Raw genomic sequence first — 25,073 nt, 5'->3', positions numbered from 1 at the left:
GCTTCAGTTTGTTATACTGAATATTCTGCTAATTATCATGTAAGAAATTTTGGCCTACATTAAATTTTCTAAAAATTTTACATAGTAGCCTGATATACACACAATAATATAATATAACTACAACAGGTAAATGAGAAATGTCAATAAATTTTATACACAGATCCATGAAGTTTATTGTCACTGGCCACATGATAATTTTGGAAAGCAGTATTTAATTTAACTCCTTTGAACAAGGAACCTACATTTGGTCACCAGAATAATATGATAAAAGTATACAAAATCTGAAACATGAGCCTAAAACAAGGGCAGAGAATAAAATAAGTTTCAGCCTCCATAAAGGTGGTTTAAACCACCAAAGGACTCTCCCCCACAAACTCTAAAAAGAAAAAGTGGGATGAACTTTTTGCCCCTAAAATAACCCACACATTACTGATATTAGAAGTGGGCCTGAGTGAGGAAGACCTGAATTCAAGTGTAACCTTAGACAACCTTGGGCAAGTCATTTAACTTCTGTTTGCCTCAGTTTTCTCATCTGTAAAATGGTGTTAATAATTCCATCCTTGAGGGTGGTTGTGAGGATCAAATAAGAAAATATTTATAAAAGATGTTTAGTACAGTGCTTGGTACATAGTGATATATAAATGCATATTCACTTCCCCTTCCCCCCATCATCCTCAGATCAACAGATAATAAAGAAGCTTGTAGAAAAACAAATGTCCATAATTATTATTATAAATGTTTCAAAATGAACACATACATATTATTCACTTATAATTCACTATAAGTTTACTGTATTATAGGATGCATATATTTAGTGTATATTTAATAACCTCACTGTTTTTATGTCTCATAGTAACTTCAGTTCATAGACACAAGCTTAGCTTTGCAGGACTCTTAGGAGTCAACAGAAAAACACACTTAACAGATTTTCAGGGTGAAATAGTTGTTCAGAAAACTTACAGAACATTTACTTAACTGCTTAGTGTTTGAGGACTGCATTGAAAAGCTATTTACTGAAAAGACAAAACAGGGTAAAATGCTGGACAAGTGGCATTATAGCAATGGATATATAATCAAGGTATAAGCCAAAAGTCAATTATAATCAGGCAAAAAATTTGTAGAAAGGACGTTAAACACAGAGTCTTCAATGTCAAAAATACTCATAACCAAGGTCATCTAGACCTCTGAAATCTCAATAGCAATGAACACTATCGCTGGCCATCTACCTACTCAAAGATGGTCATATGGGCATACCTCCCCTTTTCACATAGCATACTTCTGTGTAGCAGTGTTTTTTTTTTAATTTGCAGAGTTCTACCATAAAAAATGTGACATTTTTCTTTTGCATCAGTAATTTTTGCAGTGCTGATTATTTTTTAAAGTTCCACATTATAAGTACCATGATTTAAAGCTACCTTGTTAAAAGGTTAACTACCAAGTTAAAAATTAAAATGATTCTGTTGCTATAGGCTGCTCCTCAATATAATGCAGATAACTGAAACAACAAAAGATTTCATTCATACACTACCAGCATGCAGAACTCTAGTACTCATTGAATGGAATTTCTGTTACAGGAATACTATAAAAGATTCAATAAATTGAACCTTTTGTTTGGACATTTCTTGTTGGAGGAAATGCCAGAAATAAAAATATTAATTAAGTGCCTTCTTTGACTATAATTATAACAATAATAGCAATCATTATAAAAGTAAAAGCTCTTTGAGAACCCAGAAGTAGAAGAATGTGCTTGTCCCCTCCCCTGCCCCATTCCAAACAATGCCTTAATATAACAATTATATTTTTCCAGAAACTTTTAGGAACAACAGATATCCTCACTCTTTTAGCACTTCAAATCTTGACAGATAATTTCAACATAAAATAATAGACTAAACGTATCGTCAAAAATTAAGTTTTGGATTACTCCAACTCATAAACATGAATTAGCAATGTGTGCATTTAATTTCCAACTGTTCATTTGGTTGATTCATAATCTTTCTTAGCTATATTTGTTAATAAAGGAAGCTATGAGGTTTCAAAAGTTTTTTTTGATTTTTCTATTTTTAAGATGTTTATTGAGATAGCTATGAAAATCAGTACTGATTCAGCTACAGTTAGCTGAATAAGAGAAACAGTTCTTAAAAATTTTTAATATTTACTGACTCTTCCCTTGTGTTTGTGGCTTTCAAAAAAATTGATCCACAAAGGATCCCTTATTCCTTTTTTTAAAATTTGTTCACTTGAGACTATATACTTATATTCTTCTTAGCTAGTGATCTGGGATACAGCAAAAGTAAATATTAGAGTGGTTTGCATAGATAATAGTGGGCCATTACCAACATAATAGGTCTAATACTGTTTTTAATCACTCTTGATGAAGTTACAATGAGAAATTTTAGCTAGTGTTCACATGGAAAACTCGGGCATTTGTTTTCCCTTAAAGAAATAGAAAGTTGATTGAAAGTGAAGACATTTTTCTGTTTTTGTTTTTGTTTTCTGCTCTTTGATTTTTGTGCAGCACTTACTCTTTCCCTTTATCTAAGTCTTTCTAACATTTTTGGAATTTGAAGAAATTTATATATAAATATTCCCAGGCTGTTTAAATTCATCTTCTCCCCAGAGTCACTTTTCTTCCTGAAAAGCTAGTGATTGAATAGAGAGAATCTGTGGTCTCCAATTCATGGACATTTTCATTGTCCATTTATTTTCCTAAGGATTCTCTGTTTACCTTTCCATAGGCTCTTTTTTAGGCCAATTTATATATTAGGGCTCTGGAAAGTAAGTTGAATTTTTTTTTTTCATAGTTTGCTTTTATAGTTTCAGGCAAGGTAATTTATTTAAAATAGTGACAATGTGAAGGTGGATTTCATGTGACTATAACTAATGTTTTTAAAAGTTAGTCTTTATTTATATTAAGTTATCAAAGCACTAAGACATCTTGCCATAGAAGTTTGTGGCTTATGATTCCACTGCTTGTGCCCAGTGTCTGGATATGCTGACTGCCTTCCCTAGATGGCATCCCCCTTTACCATCTGTTTCACGAAGCTTGTGCTGCTCCTCTATTACTCTCTGTCCTATTATTTGGTTTTCTGATAAAAGTCATAACTGGTTTGATTTTATATTTCCTTCTTGTTTTTACCAGTGGATCGTATTGTGGGTCTGGATCAAGTCACTGGCATGACAGAGACTGCTTTTGGCTCAGCATATAAAACCAAAAAGGGCATGTTTCGAACTGTTGGGCAACTGTACAAAGAATCTCTCACTAAACTGATGGCTACCCTTCGAAATACTAACCCTAACTTTGTTCGCTGCATCATTCCCAATCATGAGAAGAGGGCAAGTACTAAGTAAAACATTATATTTATGTATGAAATGATAAGCATTTTTTATTGCAGTCAATCTCAGTGCTAATTTTCAAATTTTGTGCTATTTTACAAAGGACAACTTTTAAACTATTGTTTACTTGATTAGGCTGGAAAACTGGATCCTCATCTAGTTCTTGATCAGCTCCGTTGCAACGGTGTCTTGGAAGGGATTAGAATCTGTCGACAAGGGTTCCCAAACCGGATAGTGTTCCAGGAATTCAGACAGAGGTACCAGGACTTCAGACTTCTTTACATGTGCTTCACTCCTAACTGAAAAAGTGGTGGTAATCCTTAAGAAATAGTGAGAAGGTAACCGTTAAATGGGATTCTTCCTATCCCAGAATCGATTAAATATGCTGCTCAAGCACTGGAGAATGACACATATTGAGATGAAGCACCAGCAATCAATGTGTCTTTTAGAAAAGATGTTATTCAGTTAATTAGTAAAAATTTATTGAAACTTCATTATGGTTGACATGTGGTCCCTGCCCCCAAATATATGGTTGGCAGAGATACAACATATGTAGGAAGAAATATTAATTTAAAATATAAGTTCAGTGAGATAACTCTTTGAAATAACTATCAACAAGATAAACTCTTCTTTGTTCTAACCTTTAAGTCTCACCTTTAACTGAATATAAAGAAAGAAAAGTGAGTCAGAATGAAATAAAGCAATGAAGAGAACAGAGTGGAGAATCACAAAATGATTCAGGGAGAAGAAATGAATAATATAAAGATTCAAAGTCAGGATGGTATAATGGGCAGGACTATTAGTTTAGGTTCAGAGTTGAAACAAAATGAAATTACAACAGTTATCAAAAAGCCATGTAATGGGGCAGCTAGGTGGTGCATTGGATAGAGCACCGGTCCTGAAGTCAGGAGGACCTAAATTCAAATCCTTCCTCAGACCAAACACTTGACTCTATCTGTGTGACCCTGGGCAAGTCACTTAATCCTAATTGCCTAAAAAAAAGAAAAAGCCATTTAATAAGAATATGGCAACATTTAGCTCCGGTAGACAAGTCTTCCCTTGCCTTCATATGGAAATGTTTGGTTCACAGAACAATCATTGTCTCTGGGACAATTTCTACCGTGACTGAAATGCCCAGACTCCATGTGGGTAGGCCTTTTTATTCCTTTGGGGGACCAGCAAGCCATACCAATAAGGATACAGGCAAAAATATGATTTGAGCTTTAGTTCCCAGGGCCAATCAAGTTTCAAGGTTAGCTTCCTGGCCTTTTAGAGAAATAACTCTGATTTTGGGGGGGGAAGGGAAGGTGGTGGCATCAGCAGGGATAGTAGATAGTGATACTGTCAGAGATGGAAATCAATTCTTCATTGTTTAGGATATTTTTCTTCACTTACCTTTTTCCTTCCTTATAGTTTTCCTTTGGAAATAAGTCTTCAAATTTATTGTGATTGGTGCTCAAGTTGAGTCATTTCTTGGACTGCCTACTGATAACCTGCTCTTTCATTCTACCTGACCTAAAATCCCCATGTTATCAGTCCTTTGGATCATACAGTACATGTCTCTAGACTAGGGAGTCTTCTTAACCTTCTTTGTGTCATAGATTCCTTTGGCAGTCTGGTGAGCCCCTTATCAGAATAATGTTTTTAAATATGTACACTACATACAATTACAGAGGAATCTAATTATATTGAAATGCAGTTGTCAAAATAATTTAAAAAAAATAATTCTTGGATTCCAGGCTAAGAACCCCTGCTCTAAAAGACATTGATCAAAAACTATTATTTTACAAGGAACACCTAATTTAGAGTTCCCTGATTCTTAGGCCTTTTTTGGCAACCTGTATCAGACCCCACAGAGATGTAGTATATTAGTGATATTTAAATTACATTGTATGCTGAAGAATCCAGTAGATATTCACTTTTTATTTTTTGGAACAAAAAGGACATGATTAGCATCCAGGAAACTGAATTCATTGAATATTCTCCCCATGGCTCATTCGTATGCCAAAGGTAAAAAGCAAAATATTTATCATGTCTGGACTAGAAAGTCTCTTGTAGTCTAAAACCTCTGTTTTATAACTGAAGGGAAAACAACAGGAAAATAAGTTTAATATCTAATAAGCTAGCCCCTAAAGAACTGTAAGTTTAAATTGTAAAATTTTTTAAATTGTAAAAAAAAATTTAAATTTTCAGTGGCATCTATTAACGAAGACACACCTTTCTTGCTGTGATGTATTTGTCCCCTATTGCTGTCCAAAGGCTTATTTTTTTCCCATATTCTTTTCATCTTTAGAACCATTTTTATTTTATGATAATTATCATAGTAAGAGGATTAGTTTTGGAAATCAAAAGACTAGGTTCAAAGGCCATCTCAGTCTGTGCAAACTTTGGCAAATAAGTAAAATTTCTGAGCCTCAGATTCCATGTATATAAAGTGATGATAACAATGTCTACTCCATGAGATTATTGTAAGGATTAAATGAGATAAAATATGTGAAAGTGTTTTATATGTTATAAAACTCTACATAAATATCATATTTTTAAGTTACTACTACTTTTGGATTCATTATCCTTAAATTTATTGTCTAACTTAGGGGTGGGGAACATGCAACCTTGAGGCCACATGTGGCCCCCAGTGTCCTTACGTATGGCTCTTTGATGGAATCCAAACTTCACAGAACAGATCCTCTTAATAAAAGAATTTGTTCTGCAAAACTTGGACTCAGTCAAAAGGCTGTACCGAAGGACCTAGAAGGCCACATGTGGCCTCAAGACTGCAGATTCTCTACCTCTGGCTTTAACCCAAAGAAATGACAATAATTTTGGGCCTTTCAGGCCAGATAGGAATAAAATCTCCCCTATAATCTAGGAATATATAAAAAGTAATGGCTTTGGTTGGCATCATCATTAAAGTCTGGGATAGGAAGAATTAAACATGGTCTTTTTTCAAGTTTTCAATCAGTCAACAAGCATTTATTAAGTACCTCCAATGTGCCAGGGTCTAGGAATACCAGCATGTGCTCTCAAGGAATTCACATTCCAGTGGGAGGTAGGGGGTAGAGGAGGGGAGGCCATACATAGTATACATATCATAATTTGTTACATATTTATAATGGGAAGTTTTTCAGTTGTACCAAATATAGCATTCATACTTTAATTATATGCCTGTTAGAGGCAAAAGGTTGCTACAAATAGATGAAAACATATGTATGCTAAAAATTTAATTTGAGTTCTCTTTATTCTGTACCTTTCTTATAGATATGAGATTCTAACCCCAAATGCTATTCCAAAAGGTTTTATGGATGGTAAACAAGCTTGTGAACGAATGGTAGGTTTTCCTTAACTCTTAAGTTATTGTTTGATATTATACATTGTTATTTGTAGCAGAAACTGAACCAACTTTTGTCTCTTAGATCCGAGCCCTAGAATTAGACCCTAACTTGTACAGAATCGGACAGAGCAAGATATTCTTCAGAGCAGGCGTTCTGGCCCACTTGGAGGAAGAACGAGATTTAAAGATTACTGACATCATCATCTTTTTTCAGGCTGTTTGTAGAGGTTACTTAGCCAGAAAGTAAGTTGATATGGAATGTTATAACAATAATAATTGACATTTATATAACACATTACAGTTTGCAAAGATGTTATAACCCATAATGGCTCAGCTTACGTGATAGCTTTCTTCTAGGGGTCTCTCTTGATTCTCCCAGTTCTTTGTCTCCACTCTTAACCCTCACTTCTGCCACCAGCAAACCACTGTGCATTTATTTTGTGTGTGTCTTAGATGTACTTAACTGTAAACTTGTATCTTCTAATAGAAAATTAGATTCTTGAGGGCAGGAACCAACTAGTCTCTCTTATTCTCGTAGTTCCTGGCACATTGTGGCTGCTTACTTAATGAATGTTTATTGCTTTATAGATATATTCAGATTCCTGTACTAAAAATTGAGGAGATATGAAGATCAGTATAATATGGTCCCTGCCCTCAAGGGGCTTAAAAATCTTTGTATGGTTTTATCATTAAGTTTATTTTACAGTGTACTAATTCTTTGAAAATTGATAATCTGTTAAAATATTTCTTTAGAGGGAATAGCCCTGTGCTACATGCTAAAAGAATAACATAAAATCTGTGTCCTCAAGGAAGCTGAAATATAATTATGGTAAATAAGAGAATCAAAATGCATTTTTAAAACACCTAGTACATGCTAGGCACTGAGGATACAAAAATTAAAATAAAACGGTCTTTGCCCTTAGGGGATTTATAGTCTGTCACGTAAGATACCATGCACATATATAAGTACATATAAAATAAATCCATGATAATTAGGTAGAGGGGGTAGATCCAGAAGCTTGAAAAAGGTCTCATATAGAAGTTGGTGTTAGAGCTGAGCTTCAAAAGAAAATAGGAATTTTAGGAGGCAGAGTTGAAAAGGAAACATATTCCATGAACGAGAGATAGCCTGTGCAAAGGCAGGGAAATGGGAGATTGAGTGTTGTGTGTGAGGAACAGCAAGAATCCCAGTTTAGCTAGACCACTGTGTGTCATGGGGAACAGTGTATAATAAATTTGGAAAGGTAGGTTGGAGCCAGGTTGTAAAGGGTTCTAAGTACCAAATAGAGGAGTTTATATTTGTTCCTAAAGTTAGTGGAGTTTAATTAGTGGCAATAGCATCTTCAAACCCTTTGCTTTAGGAGAGTCACTTTTGCAACTATATGATGGATAAAATAGAGTGGGGAGGGTCTTGAGCCATTAAGCAGGCTCTTGAAATAATCCAGGTGAGAGGCAACAAAGGTGTGATGGCCATATGAGTAGAGAGAAAGGAATAGATGGGAGAGATGTTAAACAGTTGCCAACATATACATAGGAAAGGATAAATAATGATGCAAAACAAAAAATTCATGCCATGAGAATCATATATGATTAAATGCCAAATGATTGATAAAGATACATGTGAAGAGGAATGTTGATGGATATGATTTACTTTTTACTATGGCATTTCCATTCACTGTTCATTGGAGAAGGTTCTTAAATTTAGAGTAGGATGTCATCAGAGAAGCGTTTGAATGGAAAAGAAGATGAACTAGTTATGTGGCAAGACATAGGATAAACAATGGATAAGCCCATGTCTTCTACTACTTCCCCTTCCAATATCAAGAGAAAGCTAGGCAGGCCCCAGCACAGTAGGAGACACCTGTGGTTGAGAGAAAAGGAGTTAGACAGGATGGGGTAGGTATGAGTGAGTTTTGATCATTTGAAGGAATATTCACATCCATGTGTTCACAGATCCATTTGAGTTCAGTATTAGGGCTAGATGTAGAATAGATGCATGACAAGATTTGTCCTGAAGGACTTGTAGAACTGGAACCTAAACTCAAATCTTGACTGTCCTTATGACCTTGGGCAAGTCATTTAACATTTCTGGATCTTGGTTTCCTAATCTGTAAAATAAAATGGTTGGACTAGATAATTAATGTCTGGAGTTCCTTCCAGCATTAGATCTTTTAGAGTTTAGGAGGAAGGGAATATGACAACCTAAACTAGAAAAGAAGTAGTGGGAATAGATGTGGTAGTTAAAAACAATCTTCAGAGAAGACTCATCATAGGGGGCAGCTAGGTGGTGCAGTAGATAGAGCACTGGCCCTGGATTCAGGACCTGAGTTCAAATCCAGCCTCAGACCACACACTTGACACTTACTATCTGTGTGGCCCTGGGCAAGTCACTTATTAACCCCATTGCCCAACCACCCCCCCCCCCCCCCCCCCCCAAAAAAAGAAGAAGAAGAAGACTCATCATGACATGAGGATTTATTTGCCTTCAAGAAGGTAGAAGATAGAGAAACAAAGAAGGAAGGTTATTGTGATGGAGAGAAGTTAGGAGGGAAACCTACATTGGTAGATCAGGGAAGTGAGGAGTTAATGGGTTCTCATTTAGTTATCTAAGTACAGATGTAGAGTAAATCTGCAGTAGAAGATTTCAGGACCATTGAATGAAAAGTCAGGGCTGCATATGGAGATTTTGGTCTTATGTGAAGCCACAGGAGTAATTTTCAAAAAGAAAAGAACAAATGACCTTGGGGAAACACCTACATTTATGGAATGTGAGAAGGGAGAGCAATCATCAGAGGAAACATAAGGTGATTTTAAGGGTGATTTTAAGTCTACCAGGATAGAAACCATAGGAGGGGAGTTCCAAGTAGAGGGAAGATAGTGTAAAATATTGTAGAGAGGTCAAGGAAATGAAGAAAAAGACCGTTGCTTTCAGCAATTAGAAAGTCAAAAATGACATTTCAGAGAGTAGTTTCAGAGGCATGAACTGGAGGTGGAAAATGGATTGTAGAGCTCTAGGGGGAAGGTGGATCGTGAGGAAATAAAGGCAGTGGAGAGTAATCACGTGTTCAAGAAGTTTCAGCAGACAGAGAAAATAGCGCAATAGCTAGAAGGGACATTGAGGTCAAGCAAAAATTTTCAGAATAGGTCAAACCTGTGCTTTTTGTAAGGATAAGGGAAAACATACAGTGGACAACAAGAAATAGAGTTTGTTGGAAAAGAGAGAAAAGATAAACTGAAGGTCAAGGTACTATATATAAAAAGTGGGAGAAAATTAGATTGAAGACATGGGTAGAGAAATTCACCTTCAGAAAGAATGGAGACACGCGACTCTGAGAGTACTTGGCTACAGAGAGAGATTTTGACATAGATTAGACCACAAGGCAGCTTCTCGTTGAAGTGAAAAGTGGGAAGGAGATGATGTCTGAGTCATAAACATCGGCAACGATTGGAATACTACCAGTTTGGAATGAACTTTAAAAACCCATACAATGAATAAAGAAGGGATTGCTTAGGCAAATGTATAGGCCTTGACAAAGTTAGGTAGCACGCATTTGTAGTAATCAGCTTCCCATGCTAAGACCATGTGTAGTGTGTAGGAGATAAAATATTTGATTAACTGGAATATCAATCCTCTTCTCTGACCACATTAAGTTAAAAGAATTTATCATATTATGTTATTTATTTCAGAAAAACTTAGTCATTCCAAAAGCTATTAATTTTGCCCCAGTAATTATCATAAATATACTTCTTTCTTTTTATTTTGATTTTAAGGGCATTTGCCAAGAAACAGCAACAACTGAGTGCTCTGAAAGTCTTACAGCGTAACTGTGCAGCTTATCTAAAATTACGGCATTGGCAGTGGTGGCGAGTTTTTACTAAGGTGAGTTGCTTGTGTGGTTTTGAATAGCAGTGTGATTACATAATAGGACAAAGAAAACAAAGACAATGTTAAACTCATTTCTGATTTTGCCATAGGTGAAGCCTCTACTACAAGTTACCCGCCAGGAGGAGGAGCTTCAGGCCAAGGATGAAGAGCTGTTGAAAGTTAAGGAGAAGCAGACAAAGGTAGAGGAAGAGCTTGAAGAAATGGAAAGGAAACATCAACAGGTATGTTCATTGACAACTTAAAACCCCTGCTATTGCCGTTAATTAAAATGAGTTCACCTAGTGATATTTGGAATTAAAGAAAAAATGTCATTTACTACTGAATGATGATTCCCCATGTTTATTTTAAATATAATCATTATTATTTTATTAAAGGTAAGAGTTTTATAACTATATTCCAAAGCAATTAGAATCCAAATGTAGAGGTGGTTAGAAGACTGAGCCGATTGTCTAGCTTTTCTCCTGAGCTCCCACATTAAAAGGGTAAAATCTACTTCTCTTTTTCTCTAACCTGTTTTTCCTCTCTGTTCATAAAAATCACCTGTAACTCTAAGCATTTATTGGATGATTATCTAGTCTGTGGTCAAACTAGCACCAGTTAACTCCGGTGCATCTCTCCTGAACAGAATAAAAAAGAGTCACACAGCTGGTAAGTGGTTTAGGGCAGATTTGAACTCAGGAAGATGAGTCTTCCTGACTCCAGGCCCAGCACTCTATATGCTGTACCACCTAGCTGCCCCTAATATATATTAATTAATTAAAGAGTTTTAAAATAATAAAACATTAAATACTTGGGAATTAACTTATCTAGACACTTTTGTGAGTGTTACAAAATTGTATGCTTGTGTTCATGGATGACTAAAATTCAGATAATAAAAATTACAATATCCCTAAATTTATAGTTTTCATACAGTATCAATCAAAATATGAGTTTCCAAATAGAACTAATTAAAACAGATACTATATAGAAGATCATACGGGCAAGAATGTCAATGAGAGCGTGAGGTTTGGTGGGGAGAGGTACATAAGGCTTGTACTCAGGCTAGCTGGTATTAGACAAAAAAATTAAAATCATATCAATGAAGCAGAAGAGAGAATTATTTACATGTAAGAATGACATACCTATAAAAAACCGAGGAAAGAGTTATTTAATATATTTAGGAAGATTAGATAACCATGTAATGTAAAACTTATATGCCTAAAACCACATTTCATATTAAACACTATCTGTTACAGCAACTTTAAGAAATATCTTTTTTTTTTTTGGCAAGGCAGTCATGATTAAGTGACTTGCCCAGGGTCACACAAGCTAGTTAAGTATCAAGTGTCTGCATCTGGATTTGAACTCAGGATCTCCTGAATCCAAGGCCCTTGCTCTATCCATTGTGCCGCCTAACTGCCCCAAAAATAACTTTTAAAAGGTAGTATAAAAAGTATACAATATCTCATTGTCAATGGGAGAAAAGTTTATCTACTAAAGAAACAGAACAAAGTTGAAGAAACAGGATGAACTCTATTACATAAAATTGAGGACTTAATGTACAATTAAAATATTCAGTGACTATAAGAAGGAAAATACACTGGGAAAGGTATTTTTTGGCAGATATAACAAATAAAAGCTTAGTGTGTGAAATTTATAAAGTGAGATATATTTAAGGATAAAACCCAATATCTAGTGGATAAATGCTTAAAGAGTATCAACAGAGAGTGTACCTAAGAGAAATCACTTGAAAAATGTTCTACGTTACTAGTCAAAAAAAATTCAAATAAAATCAACCTCAAAGTTTGACCTCACGTTAAAATACAAAAAAAAAAATTAGGCCTCATTGTGGAGAAGTGGTACTTGTTCTCTGCTCGTGAAATTCTAAGCAAGTGAAATCTTTGGCAAGCAGTTTCGACTGTAACGTCATAAATGGCAGTCATACCTCTTGATGCAGTAATCTTATTGAGTACATCTCTAAGTAATAATGTCAAAAAGGGAGAAAAAGGGGGCAGCTAGGTGGCCCAGAGGATAGAGTTCAGGCCTTGGAGTCAGGAGGACCTGAGTTCAAATCTGACCTCAGACACTTGACATTTACTAGTTGTGTGACCCTGGGCAAGTCATTTAACCCCAATTGCCTAACCCCCCCCCCCAAAAAAGACAAAAAGTAAGAAAAAGCTGTAACTTCCAATGTATTTATAGCAGCATTATCTTTTTGGCCAATTTCCAGCAATTAGAAGTGGCTGAATCAATTGTGGTGTGTTCTAGATCACAATATTCTAAAACTCAAATAGTTAAGATTGAGAGTATAAATAATGTAAAGAAATTTAGAATTTATATGAAATAATGCATAACAAAGACAATACAATGACAACAGCTACATCAAAGGGGAAAGTGTGTGTGTGTGTAAATGTCTAGAAAGTGGGCAAAAAAAATAAAAAGGGATATCAGATCTGACTCATAAGTTTTTATGAACATTTTATACGTTGACATTCATAAATTCAGTTCTTATTGTTTGAAAGTATATCTGTCTACTTGGTTTTATTGTTTTGTTTTGTACGATCATTTAACAAATAATTATTACCTAAGAAAAGTATGATTATTATGTATCTAGAAATCTAATTTCTTTTGATGGCACACTGGTAACTGTGATTCCAGTTATAAATTTCTTTGACATGAAGTTTCAGGACTATTACGATCCTCTCTAATGCATGTTTTGGATTGGATGTATGACATTTCATTAAGTATTTCCCTATGTTTATAGCTTTTAGAGGAGAAGAACATTCTTGCTGAGCAGTTGCAAGCAGAAACAGAGCTCTTTGCTGAAGCCGAGGAGATGCGAGCTCGTCTAGCTGCAAAAAAACAAGAACTAGAAGAAATTCTTCATGACCTGGAGTCTAGGGTTGAAGAGGAGGAAGAACGAAACCAAGTGCTCCAAAATGAAAAGAAAAAAATGCAAGGGCACATTCAGGTATCTGTAAATGTTTCTTTAAAGGGTTGTGTGGCTGAAAGATCATCACTATGAAAGAACTTTTTAACCTTGAAGGCCTGGGTCAGCACAAGCTGCAGGATTCTTACAGCTCTCCACAAGCTCCCTGGAGTTAGCGCCCACCCCACAATTTCTCTAAAATTCCTTCCAGCAGTGTAAGCTCCTTCAGGGTTGGATTCTTATCTTTATTTTTTTTTTAATCTCTTTTGCTGCCACAGAATCAGTGTTTAATGAATGTTTGTTGAATTGATTTGGATTATATGCCCTCTTGGCCTGAGCTTGTTTAGCCACATGTAACTGCACCATACTGAGACCCTGGAATACCTAGACCCCTCAGGCACAGTGAAAGAAATAAGGCCTTGATGTTTTCCAAGTGTCTTTGTTGAATGAATAGAAGTTGTGGTTGTGGATTTGTATGTGTGTGTCGAATAGGAAGAGGTTGGTTAACTTAAATTAATTACAGTTAAATTTAGAAATTCAGTGATAGTGATGTTTTTAACCATGTCTTCAAAAGTTATTTCTTCTTTTCTCTGTAGTAACAGTCAATAGTAACATGGTTGTGGTGTTTATTTTTTAGAATTTAAATATGTATTTTACATTCTTAAATAACATTTTACCATTTATGAACTCACAAATGAACAATGAATGAAAAGCAAGTCCTCTATGTTAAATACTGGATATACAGATAGAAAAAAGAAAAAAAGATAGTGCCTACTCTAGAAGCCTAATTAGTGAATAAAACATACGTAGGAGAATTTAGCTACAGGGCAAATAAATTAGATCATTTAGCTGCAGGCCTGGAGGTCCTAAGAGATTAGCTCCAAAGTCCCAGAGGCCTTCGGATACACCATGGTATCTGCCCCACAGGGGCAGCAGCCACCATTGGGAATCAAGGAATGGCCCTACAGACCAAAATGGACAAGGGATTCTGGGTTCCCTCTGGCAGGATTTGAGAGGCCTGTCCAGGAAAGGAAAAGGAAAGGGGGGCATCAGAAGGAAGATTGGGGTGGCTTTTGTGGCAGAGGGAGGTAGAAGTAGGGTCCTGCTTGGCACCACTTCCTGCCAGGGCTCTCCAGGTACCCCCAGGTGGAGTCTTGAGCAGCCTGTCAGCATGGAGAAGAAGTAAGGCCCCACTCACTAGGTGCCAGTTCTGGCTGGTCTTGAGGAATTGTATAATGAACGTGACTTTCTCTTTTTTAGTCATTGTAGTCATCTAACTTAATCTTCATTCAACAAAAATTTATTAAACCCCTGCTATGTGTGGAACACTAGAGTACAAAGGTAAATATTAAAAATAATAGCAGATTTTTATATAGTGCTTTAAGTTTAGCAAAACATTTACACAATGTTATCTCATTTGATCCCCACAACAATCTTATGAGGTAAGTACTATAGGTATTTTTTATCTCTGTTTTACAGATGAGGAAACTGAGGCTCAGAAGTTAAGTGATTTGCCCAAGGTCAAATACCTAGTAAGTATCAGAGTCAGGATTCCAAACCCAGGCCTCTCCTGATTCCAAGTCTAGCACTCTTTTCACAATACCCTGATGCCTCATGTTTATCTCATTATAAGATATAGTTCTTATTCTTGAGAACCCTAAAATGTAGTATAATGTAAAGTGGTCCACCCACTGTGTAACATCTCACACATCTCACTTGGGTGTGTGGATGCCTCTCACTCACTGGGTTGGATATATCACTAACCTGTCATCACACTGGCTAGGTCAGTGTTACTTAGGAAGGAACATCATCATGAAGCTATGTCCAGATTCTCTTAGGGTCCTGCAAGTGTATCTGTTATGAAGAATACACCCCTTCCAGGCTCATCACTTTAGCTCTTAAGCCTAAAACTATATTCTTCCATCTATATTAACCATCTACTCGCAGTCATAACATTTTTAGATCTAGTTCTTAAACATAGCCATTTACTTACCAATGAAGAAAAATAATAGCATAACAAGTATGCGTATGTTAAGGCAAATGCAGTAATAATAAATCCACATTTAAATCTGGGGTACATTCTTCCACCAATATACTCGATATCTATGGGGAAAAGTGAACATACACTTAGAAGACTGGCCAGGAAGACGGAAAACCCAGGTACTTAGAATTGGTAATTTACAAGTGGACCTCAGGCTTTGATGTCATTAACCACTTCTCTGCTGACTGTCCTCATTGCTCTATAGCTGAGCAAGGTAAGCATACCCTAGCCAGCTCTTCATTCACAAAGATTCTGTATTATCCATTAGATCTCAGCATCTCCTCCTTCCCCTTTCTGCGTTTTCCTTGCAAAGCAAAGGGAGTAGCAAAGAGCTAAAAGTGATCCTGAGAGTCTTTGCCTCTCTAGGTGTTGCTGAAGCTATCTCCAGTGAGCTTTAATCTTAATTTATCCAGTCATGAAGTGGCAGCCAGTGCTTTCTTGTCAACTGACTGACTACTCCTGCTGCTTCTGTTTCTTCAAACACCTTGGGAAAAGCTGCTTTTAGAAACCCTGCTGAGTCTTATCTTCTGGCAGGCTTTTGAGTCTCTTCACCATAGACTCTCAGCCTCAGCCTAAATACTTTCAGTGGCTTAAATTAAAATCCTCTAGTCAGTGACTCACCTTTTACTTATGAGGTAGTAATTTACATGGTTTCCCCTTATCACACCTACTGCCTCCTTTTAAAAAAAATTACTCAGCATCCCCCTGGAAATCTATTTTCTTTAATCCTTTAACAGTTTTTTTGAAATTTGCATCATTTCAAACTACTACCACCTCCCCTGGATTGTTCCAGTGCCCCCCAGGGGGCGGTATCGTTCATTTTGGGAACATATGCTCTGTATCATTTGAGTTTTACCTTCTTGAGTCTCAAAAGTTAGATGCAAATAACCTGTGACTACAGTGCCCTGGAGCTCCAGCCATTAATTGGTTCACAGAACAGCCATCCATCACATTCTGTGTCCTTGAAAACTGCTTCTTCATACTCATATATATCCAGTTTTTAGTAAATAAAAGTTCTTTCTCTGACCTTTTAAATCATCAAATTGTTCCATACAAATAAGGCATTACCCCATATCCTTTACAGGGTGATTTAAGTCTGTATGTTTATGACACAGTTCATTTTCTATCCAAAACTGCTTAGATCCCATTTGATATCTCTATCTTTACACACACATTTTAGCAGTTTTCATTAAACCAAATTTCTTATCCTTCTTCTAGGCATTATGTGGTTCATCCATCAAAAAGGCAGTACCTTACATTTTTCACAAGTAGACGTAATTCCTTTTATTTAAGCAAAAGTAATTTTTCTGCCTCTTTCAACACTAAACTGCTCCATATGAAAGGTCAAGACCTTGTAGTAGTAGACATTCTTTTCAACATTCCATAAATGTTTTCTCAATTTGGGTATTTTTTTTTCTATGTACTTTGTACTTTTCACGATTTCAGGAATTCATCTGGGAAGAAAGAAACATGAATCCCTCTCAGACCACCACCATTTTAGCAAATAACTCACTTTCCTTCCACTACCCACAATGGATCAGTGGTTTCATTTCACTAGGATAGGATCCTAGAGTTTTAGAATGGACTTCAAAGGGGCAGCTAGGTGACACAGTGGATAGAGCACTGACCCTGAAGTCAAGAAGACTTGAGTTCAAATCCGGCCTCAGACCAAACAGTTGACACTTACTAGCTGTGTGACCCTGGGCAAGTCACTTAACCCCAATTGCCAAAAAAAAAAAAAAAAAAAAGAATGGATTTCAGAGGCTATCTTGTTCAACCTAGATCTGAACAAGAATTCTCTCTACAACCTACTTGACAGGTGGCCAACATCACCTTAACTTGAATGCATCAAGTGAGAGAAAACCAACTCTTTCCAGTGGTAGCCCATCTACTTTCCAATAGTTGAGTCATTAGGAGATTTTTTTGTAATATTAAGGCCTTAATTTACCTCTCTGAAACCTTTAACCTGTTCCTGGAGTTACCCATTAGAACAAATAGAACAAATCTAATACATCTAAAGACAGTCCTTCAAATACAGTTTTCATGTCCTCCCTTAGTCTTTTCTTCTCCAGGTTAAGCATCTCTGGTTCCTTTAGCAAAACCGTATATGACATGATCTTTAATCTCTCTGACACTGTCTCTGTGACCTTGGGCAGGTCATTTACGCCTTCCTGGGCCTTGGTTTTCCTATCTGAAAAATGAGGAGGTTGATCGAGATGTCCTCTGAGATCCCTTTCAGCTCTGGATCTATCATCTCACCTTTTTCTTGTTGAGAATATATGCATTTGTATACATATATACATGTGTGTTTGGGTGTGCCATAATGTAACCTAAGATTGCATTAGCATTTTTGGTTGCTACATTATACTATTAACTCTTATTAAGTTCATGTTAAACTCTCCAGATCTTTTTCAGACAAACTGTTGTCTAGCCATGTTTCCACTCCTCTGTAATTTCGAAGGTGATTTTTTTTTGCTCCCAATAAATCTAAGACTTTACATTTTCCTCTATTAAATTTGATATTTGGCCCACTGTTACAGTCTCTTGAAAGCATTTTGCATCCTGACTGTTACTCAATGTGTTAGCTATCCCTAAAAGGTTTTTTTGTTTTGTTTTGTTTTTTACAATCTGCAAATTTGATGAAAATTCTATTTTTGCTGTTACCAGGTCATTGATAAAAAATGTTTAAAAATCACAAGGCCAAGCAAAGATTCACTAGAGACCTCCTTCAAAACTAGCATTGAAGCATTAAAGATTATTCTTCTAGTCTAATCATTTAACAATTTCAGCTATAACTGTGCCATCACTTAGCCCTCTTTTTTCCATCTTGGCCAAAAGAATAGTGTGAGGTAATTTGTCTAGTACTTTACTAAAACTATCAATACAATTTCACTAATTTTACAGTCTTATAACCCTGTCAGAAAAGAAAATTGAGACTGGACTAACATCACCTGTTATTAATGAAACAATGCTGTCCTTTTGTGATGACAGCTTCCTTTTCTAGATGTTTACTATCTCTGTAATTTCAGAATTTTTCCTGAAATTAAAGCCAGGACTGGCCTATAGCTTCTAGACTTTTTTTCCCTTTTAAAAAATTTAGACAATATTTACCTTTTTCCATTCCTGTAGTACCTCTCCTATTCTCTCAAGATCTTTCAGAGATTTCTGACAATGTCTCAGCAATCATATCCTATGATTCTTTAAATACCTTGAAATTCTTTCATCCCAGTGAGGATTTTCATTTCAGCAAGGTGACTTGCTTGGAGGGCCCTTTTTGTTATACCTCTACTTATGTTGGTTATCATCTCCCGACGGCTAATTTTTTTCCTAACCATTAAAATCCAGAGATCTTTCTTTTTGGCAGATAAAACAGAAGGAAAATAAAAATTGTGCATCTCTCCCTTCTTTCTTTTGTCCATTGTTATCATCACATGCACAACAAGCAGCATCCCTATTCTTTCCTTCTCCTTTTCCCTAGTAGAGCTAAAAACACTCTTTTTCCTGTATTCATTTTTCTTTGACACACAGCTCACTATGATTCATGCTTCATCATCCATTGCTTTGTTTGTGTCTTGTGTATTTATCTTTTTAAAATCTAAGTTCATCAAATTCCCTGTATAGCCACATTGATCTAATTATATGCTTTTCCTTTTGTGTTGTCAGAATTTTGTTCTTAAGATCTTTCCATCCCTTCAGGGCCAACTTCTCTTATAGAATCCTAGGCCATTCTGTCTTACCTGAAACCTTTGAAATCTGCTCTCACAGTATCTCTGGCATATGTCAGACTAGGGCATAGGAGGACTTTTCTCTGCTCCACCACATTACAAATATTCTAAAATTAATTGGTTATTTTGCCCCTCTTCATTTCTGCCCTAGCAATTCATGCCTTCTTGTTGAGAACCAGGTCCAGAATAGAAGTTCTTTCATTGGTTCCTTCACTTTTGGGGCATGAAGTTCTCATTAAAGCAAGTCAAGGAATTTTCATCAGAAAGTCAGGTCTAGTAGATGTCCAGGTAATTGAAGTTCACCATCCTGAGTGTCTCATGCCTGTTCCAAGCTTAACGATGTTTACCAAACTCCTTATCTGTTTTTTTAAAAATCAGTTCACCAAAACCAACCCAACTTTTTTTGTGTCGTGGACTGCATTAGTAGTGAGGTGAATTCAGCCTATGGACCCCTTCTCAGAATAAAGTTTTTAAATGAATAAAATAAAAACATAGGATTGCAAAGGAAACCAATTATACTGAAATACAGTTACTAGATAGTTTACAAAATAAGTTCTTGAACCCTAGGTTAAGAATCCCTGAACTGACATCCATCAATCCATCAAAAAAAATTTTTAAGCATCAATGTGCCATGCACTGGGCATATAAAGAAAGGCAACAACAGTCCCTATTCTGAAGGGACTTATATTCTAATGGGGGAAACCACTTGTGAACAACTAGGTCACATATACAAGACATACAGAGAAGATGGGCATTATTCTCTGATACTGCATGTGGTGTTCTATGCCCATTGTCCACCCCCAGTTCTGCAGTATAGGGAGAGAAGTGGGTTTGTTCAGTTTTTCTTTGGGGCCCAGCTTGTTCATTATAAACACAGTGTCCAGTTTCATTTAATTGTTCTTTCTTTTTACCTTTTTGTAGTTATGTAATTATTGTCTTGGTTCTTTTAATCATGCATTAGATTGTGTAAATCTTTCCATGTTTTTCTGTTTCATTTGTTGTGTCTGTATCCCCAGTGTCTAGAGCATGGCTTAATAAGTGCTTATTAATTGATTCTTATGGCACAGTGATGAAACATCTTCATCTATTTCTGCTTTCTTTCCAAGGGATCTAAAATATATTCTAGTGCAAACATCATTTCTGTTCCTGTTTCTGTTGTTCTATACCATGTTTCCCACTTTTGGTTCCTGTGTTTTCTCACATGTGTATACCTTCTTTATATACAATGATATTCCTTCACAGTTTTTTTAAAACCTATAATCATCATATTCCAAGCCTCAGTGAAACCTGAGAGATCAGATTTGCCTTCTTGCATTGTGAGCTCTTCACCCTGTTTGTTGCCTGTACTTAGTGCATTTGCGATACATTTGAGATCATTGCAGTTTTTTGCTGACTCCTTTGGATTTTTTTCTCCAATGAAATTGTGTCTTCACTCCTACTTTTCTTTCCCACATTAGAGAGACTTTATTTAGTATCTAGCTTAGTGGATATATAGGCATTCTTCCCACCTTTCTCATCCCTTCCCTTCTTTTTAAGTTTAGAATCTTTTTGACTGTATTTGCAAGACTCCTGGGGGATACATGCTTATCAGCCTTTGCTAGGTGTATGCCATATTGCTTGAGAACCAGTCATTCTTATATTTAAGCCTTGGTCTTAAAATCTCAATCTCATTGTCATACCAGCTGTTTGCTTCCTGAATTTGATGCTGAATCCCCGAAGAGTGAGGACTTCACTTCCTATAAAATGCTGTGAAGGAGCATGGAATAGTAGATAGAGAGCTGGACTTGGAGTCAGAAAGACTTGGGTTCAAATCCCACCTCTAACTTGCTAGCTGTGTGACAATGGATAAATCACTTAACCTATCTGAGCCTGAGGTAGCAGACTATAAGCTATGTACAGATTGCTGTCTGCGTAAATACAGGGAGTTTTAAACATTTTGGTATTGACTGTAATGTGATTGTATCAAGGGGAAAAACTGCTTGTACAATGGTACAATTAGCAACCAATGATTTATAAGTGCAATTTATAGATTCTAAATGATGTGAAATGTAATAGGGATGATTAAAGGGCTTGTAGACTGGTGATCTTCAAAAAAGGTAACCAATTGCAAATTCCATTATGTACTTATTTTTGATTCATCTTTAGCCAAGTGTCAGAATTTGAGACACATCATTTAATACCTTTAAGGAGATTGAATATGTTCAAAACAATTTTGAAAATAGAGTAAATACTAACTTGGTAATCTAAAATAAACTAGATAATCTTAAATTCTATGTATATTACTTTTAATAGGCTTTAGATAACTATTCTTACTGTGATTCTGAGATGTTATTTTTTAAGATATAGTAAGATTGTGCTAGAAGAAGTGAGCAAAATATGTATTAAGTATGCTTCTTCTATAAAGGACCTAGAAGAGCAGCTTGATGAGGAAGAAGGAGCTCGGCAGAAGCTCCAGTTGGAAAAAGTCACAGCAGAAGCCAAAATTAAGAAAATGGAAGAGGAAATTCTACTTCTAGAGGACCAAAATTCAAAATTTATCAAGGTATTATTGTGTTGCCACCTAAAGTCTAAAATTTGAAAAAAAGATATTTTTGCATGTCCTTTAAATGCAAACTCCCTGAGTTTTATTTTGTACTCAGTTCATGTATTGTTCCTTCTGGGATTGTGTTTTTGTTTTTTGCCTTTGTATCTCAAGAGCCTAGCACAGTACTTTTCACATAGTATGTGCTCACTAAATGGATTAAATTGAATTGAATTCTTTCTTTGTTCTGCACCTACTTTCTACTTGACTTCTCAAGTTATAGAAATTAGCAAACTGACTAATTCATTAACTATTTCAGATTTACTTACCCAATAGGAAAAGAAATTGATGGAATGTCAGGATTCACATTTAATTTTTTAGCTTCAAAGTTTTTGTTGCAACTTATCCTTTTTTATGTCAGTAATGCCAATGCTTAAGATACTGGCTTGGTACCACTTTTAAAAGTTTGATTTGCCACTTTCAATTTCTTTTATAAAGCAGTCAGTTATTCCCCAATAGGAAAAGAAATTGATGGAAGATCGCATCGCTGAATGTTCTTCTCAGCTGGCTGAAGAAGAAGAGAAATCCAAAAACTTGGCCAAACTCAGGAATAAGCAAGAGGTGATGATCACAGACTTGGAAGGTGAGTATTTTGTAACCACGAGTGTTTTAGAGTATATTAATTAGAAGCTCACTCATTCAGATTTTGTGATGTTTTTTTAAATTCAATATTTTGTAATTATAGAGCTAATGTTAGTTTTAATTTATTGTTTGTTGTGAAATACTTAGGATAAAGGGAGGAACAAGGCCAAAGCTTAAAAAATGCAGAGATAGTTCATATCAATATCTTTAATGCATTCTTCAAAAAGAAAATGTAACAATGAAACCGAGCATTTCTAATAGACAGGAATGATTGGTTTCCCAGGTGGAATTCATTTCTAAATCAGCTGTCTGCTTACTGTCAAACCATCTACTTATTAGAGCAGAGATAAAAATCAATACCAAATTTCAAGAAAGAATGAATGGAAGATAGAGTATGTATTTGAGGCAACCCTAATCTGACCTTTTCAAACAAACTGTTGACACCAAAAAATGAAAAATAGGAAAAAAAAAGAAAAGTAAGCATGGACATAGATCATTGCCATTTCTGAGAAATATAAATCCTGCACCACAGTTAGACCAGCCTTAGCCAGCAAGCACGTGATCCCTTGCCAAGCAAAGAAACTGAAACCGAGGGCAATACTAGTTTAGAATATTAACTTATTGGTAAAAAAAAAATCTTAGAAAAGAAGATAATGGATGATCATGCGCAGCATTTCCCCCAAAAGTATTTTGAGACACAAGAGTTTTGCAGTGAGATCAAATTAAACCAATTCATTCTGACAGAACTTAAGGAGGAAACTAAAAGGAGAACAGCAGATATATGAAAAATGGAAAAGCTTTGTCAAGATTTCTGTAACAGAGAGAGTGCCATCATGTCAAAGCAGCAGTTTAAGGGACAAAGATGGGAACAACAGCAGGGCTAAACCAAGAACAGAGCAGATATCCTCAAGGACAGTGAAGAATCTTTTTTTTTTTTTTTTTTAACATTATAAGACACATTTATTGTAGGTGAAGATTGCAGAGAAACAGATTCTGGTTCCATGAGGAGAAAAAACAATTTTTTTAAAATAATTTATTTTTAGTTTTCAACATTCACTTTCATAAGATTTTGAGTTTTAGGTTTTCTCTCCCTTTCTCTCCTTCCCCTTCCCCAAGACGGTCCGAAATAGACTTATGCATTCATATTAAACATTTTCACATTAGTCATGTTGTAAAAAATAATTAAAACTAATGGGAGGAACCACGAGAAAGATGAAACAAAACAACAAAAGAAAAGGAGATAGCATGCTTCCATCTGTATTCAGACTCCTAAGTTCTTTCTCTGAATGTGGGTAGCATTTTACATCATGAGTCTTTATGAAATCATAAGGTCTTAGATCCTTGCATTACTGAGAAGAGCTAAGTCTATAAAAGTTAGTCATTGCACAATGTGGCTGTTACTGTATACAATGTTCTCCTGGTTCTACTTACTTCACTCAGCATCAGTTCATGGAAGTATTTCCAGGTTTTTTTGAAGTCTGCCTGCTCATCATTTCTTATAGCACAAAAGTATTCCATTACATTTGTATACCGCAACTTATTCAGCCATTCCCCAATTTATGGACATCTCCTCAATTTCCAATTCTTTGCAAACAAAAAGAGGTGCTATAAATATTTTTGTACATGTCTGTTCTTTTCCTGTTTTTATTATATCTTTGGGGTACAGACCTAGAAGTGGTATTGCTGGGTCAAGGGTATGCACAGTTTTGTAGCCCTTTGGACATAGTTCCAAATTGCTTTCTGGAATGGTTGGATCACTTTATAACTCCATCAACAATGCATTAGTGTTCCAATTTTCCCGCATCTTCTCCAACATTTATCATTTTCCTGTTTTGTCATGTTGGCCAGTTTGATAGGTGTGATGTGGTGTCTCAGAGTTGTTTTGATTTGCATTTCTCTAATCAGTGATTTAGAGCATTTTTTGTATGATTATAAATAGCTTTAATTTCGAAGAATCATTTTTCAAGATAATTTGAAGAAGGAGAGAACAGCATATTGGAGGGGAGGGGATCTCAAATGTTAATACTTCTCACAAAAGACAATCAAGAAAATAGTAACTTTCAACTTATATGTCTACTCTTTCCTATCTTAAAAATCTTTGAGGGGGCAGCTAGGTGATGCAGTAAATAGAGCGCTGGCCCTGGAGTCAGGAGGACCTGAGTTCAAATCCGGCCTCAGACACATAACATTCACTAGCTGTGTGACTCTGGGCAAGTCACTTAACCCCAGTCGCCTAACAAAAAAAAAAAAAAACCCAAAAAGTTTTTATGAGAATTCTCTACTAGTTCTAGGACATCACAATGATGTAGGACAAAGTAGCAGTCAGGTAACAATATTCTAAAGTAGGCCACATCTTAAATTGGGCTAAAGGTGTTGGGACTGCAAGACCACACTGTACTTATTATTTGTTCTCTATAAAAAAGCATTTGATTCAGTACAATGCTCTCATCAAAATTATACATGTACAGAAAGAAGTAAATGGTAGATAATTTTGAAGAGGGAGAGAAATCAACTTGGAAGCATTAAAGGAGGCTTCACAGATGAGAAAGCACCTGAGCTGAACCTTGAGGGAAGGTAAAGATTTAGAGAGACAGAAGGAGAGGTACAGCAAGGCAGGGTATGGAATGTTGGGTTTTAGGCCCAGCTGTTACTCCAGTATGACTGGGACATAGAGTTGATAAAGAGA

The 25,073-nt window shown here is 35.9% G+C and overlaps 1 protein-coding gene across 1 annotated transcript in view; it reads left to right on the top strand.

Moving 5' to 3' along the window:
- MYH10 (myosin heavy chain 10) overlaps window positions 1-25,073 on the top strand; it is a 201,397-nt gene that overhangs the window by 129,485 nt on the left and 46,839 nt on the right. Inside the window, exons 16-24 of the mRNA XM_027857033.1 lie at window positions 3,140-3,333; window positions 3,469-3,590; window positions 6,592-6,661; window positions 6,747-6,907; window positions 10,436-10,544; window positions 10,640-10,771; window positions 13,294-13,500; window positions 21,629-21,766; window positions 22,265-22,388. Coding sequence (XP_027712834.1) covers window positions 3,140-3,333; window positions 3,469-3,590; window positions 6,592-6,661; window positions 6,747-6,907; window positions 10,436-10,544; window positions 10,640-10,771; window positions 13,294-13,500; window positions 21,629-21,766; window positions 22,265-22,388 — 1,257 coding nt within the window. The remainder of the gene's footprint in view (window positions 1-3,139; window positions 3,334-3,468; window positions 3,591-6,591; window positions 6,662-6,746; window positions 6,908-10,435; window positions 10,545-10,639; window positions 10,772-13,293; window positions 13,501-21,628; window positions 21,767-22,264; window positions 22,389-25,073) is intronic.

The sequence above is a fragment of the Vombatus ursinus genome, unplaced genomic scaffold (assembly GCF_900497805.2).
Source record: "Vombatus ursinus unplaced genomic scaffold, bare-nosed wombat genome assembly UNPS02011916.1, whole genome shotgun sequence".
NCBI classification, from domain to species: Eukaryota; Metazoa; Chordata; class Mammalia; order Diprotodontia; family Vombatidae; genus Vombatus; species Vombatus ursinus.
This window is presented reverse-complemented; position numbering and strand designations above follow the sequence as displayed.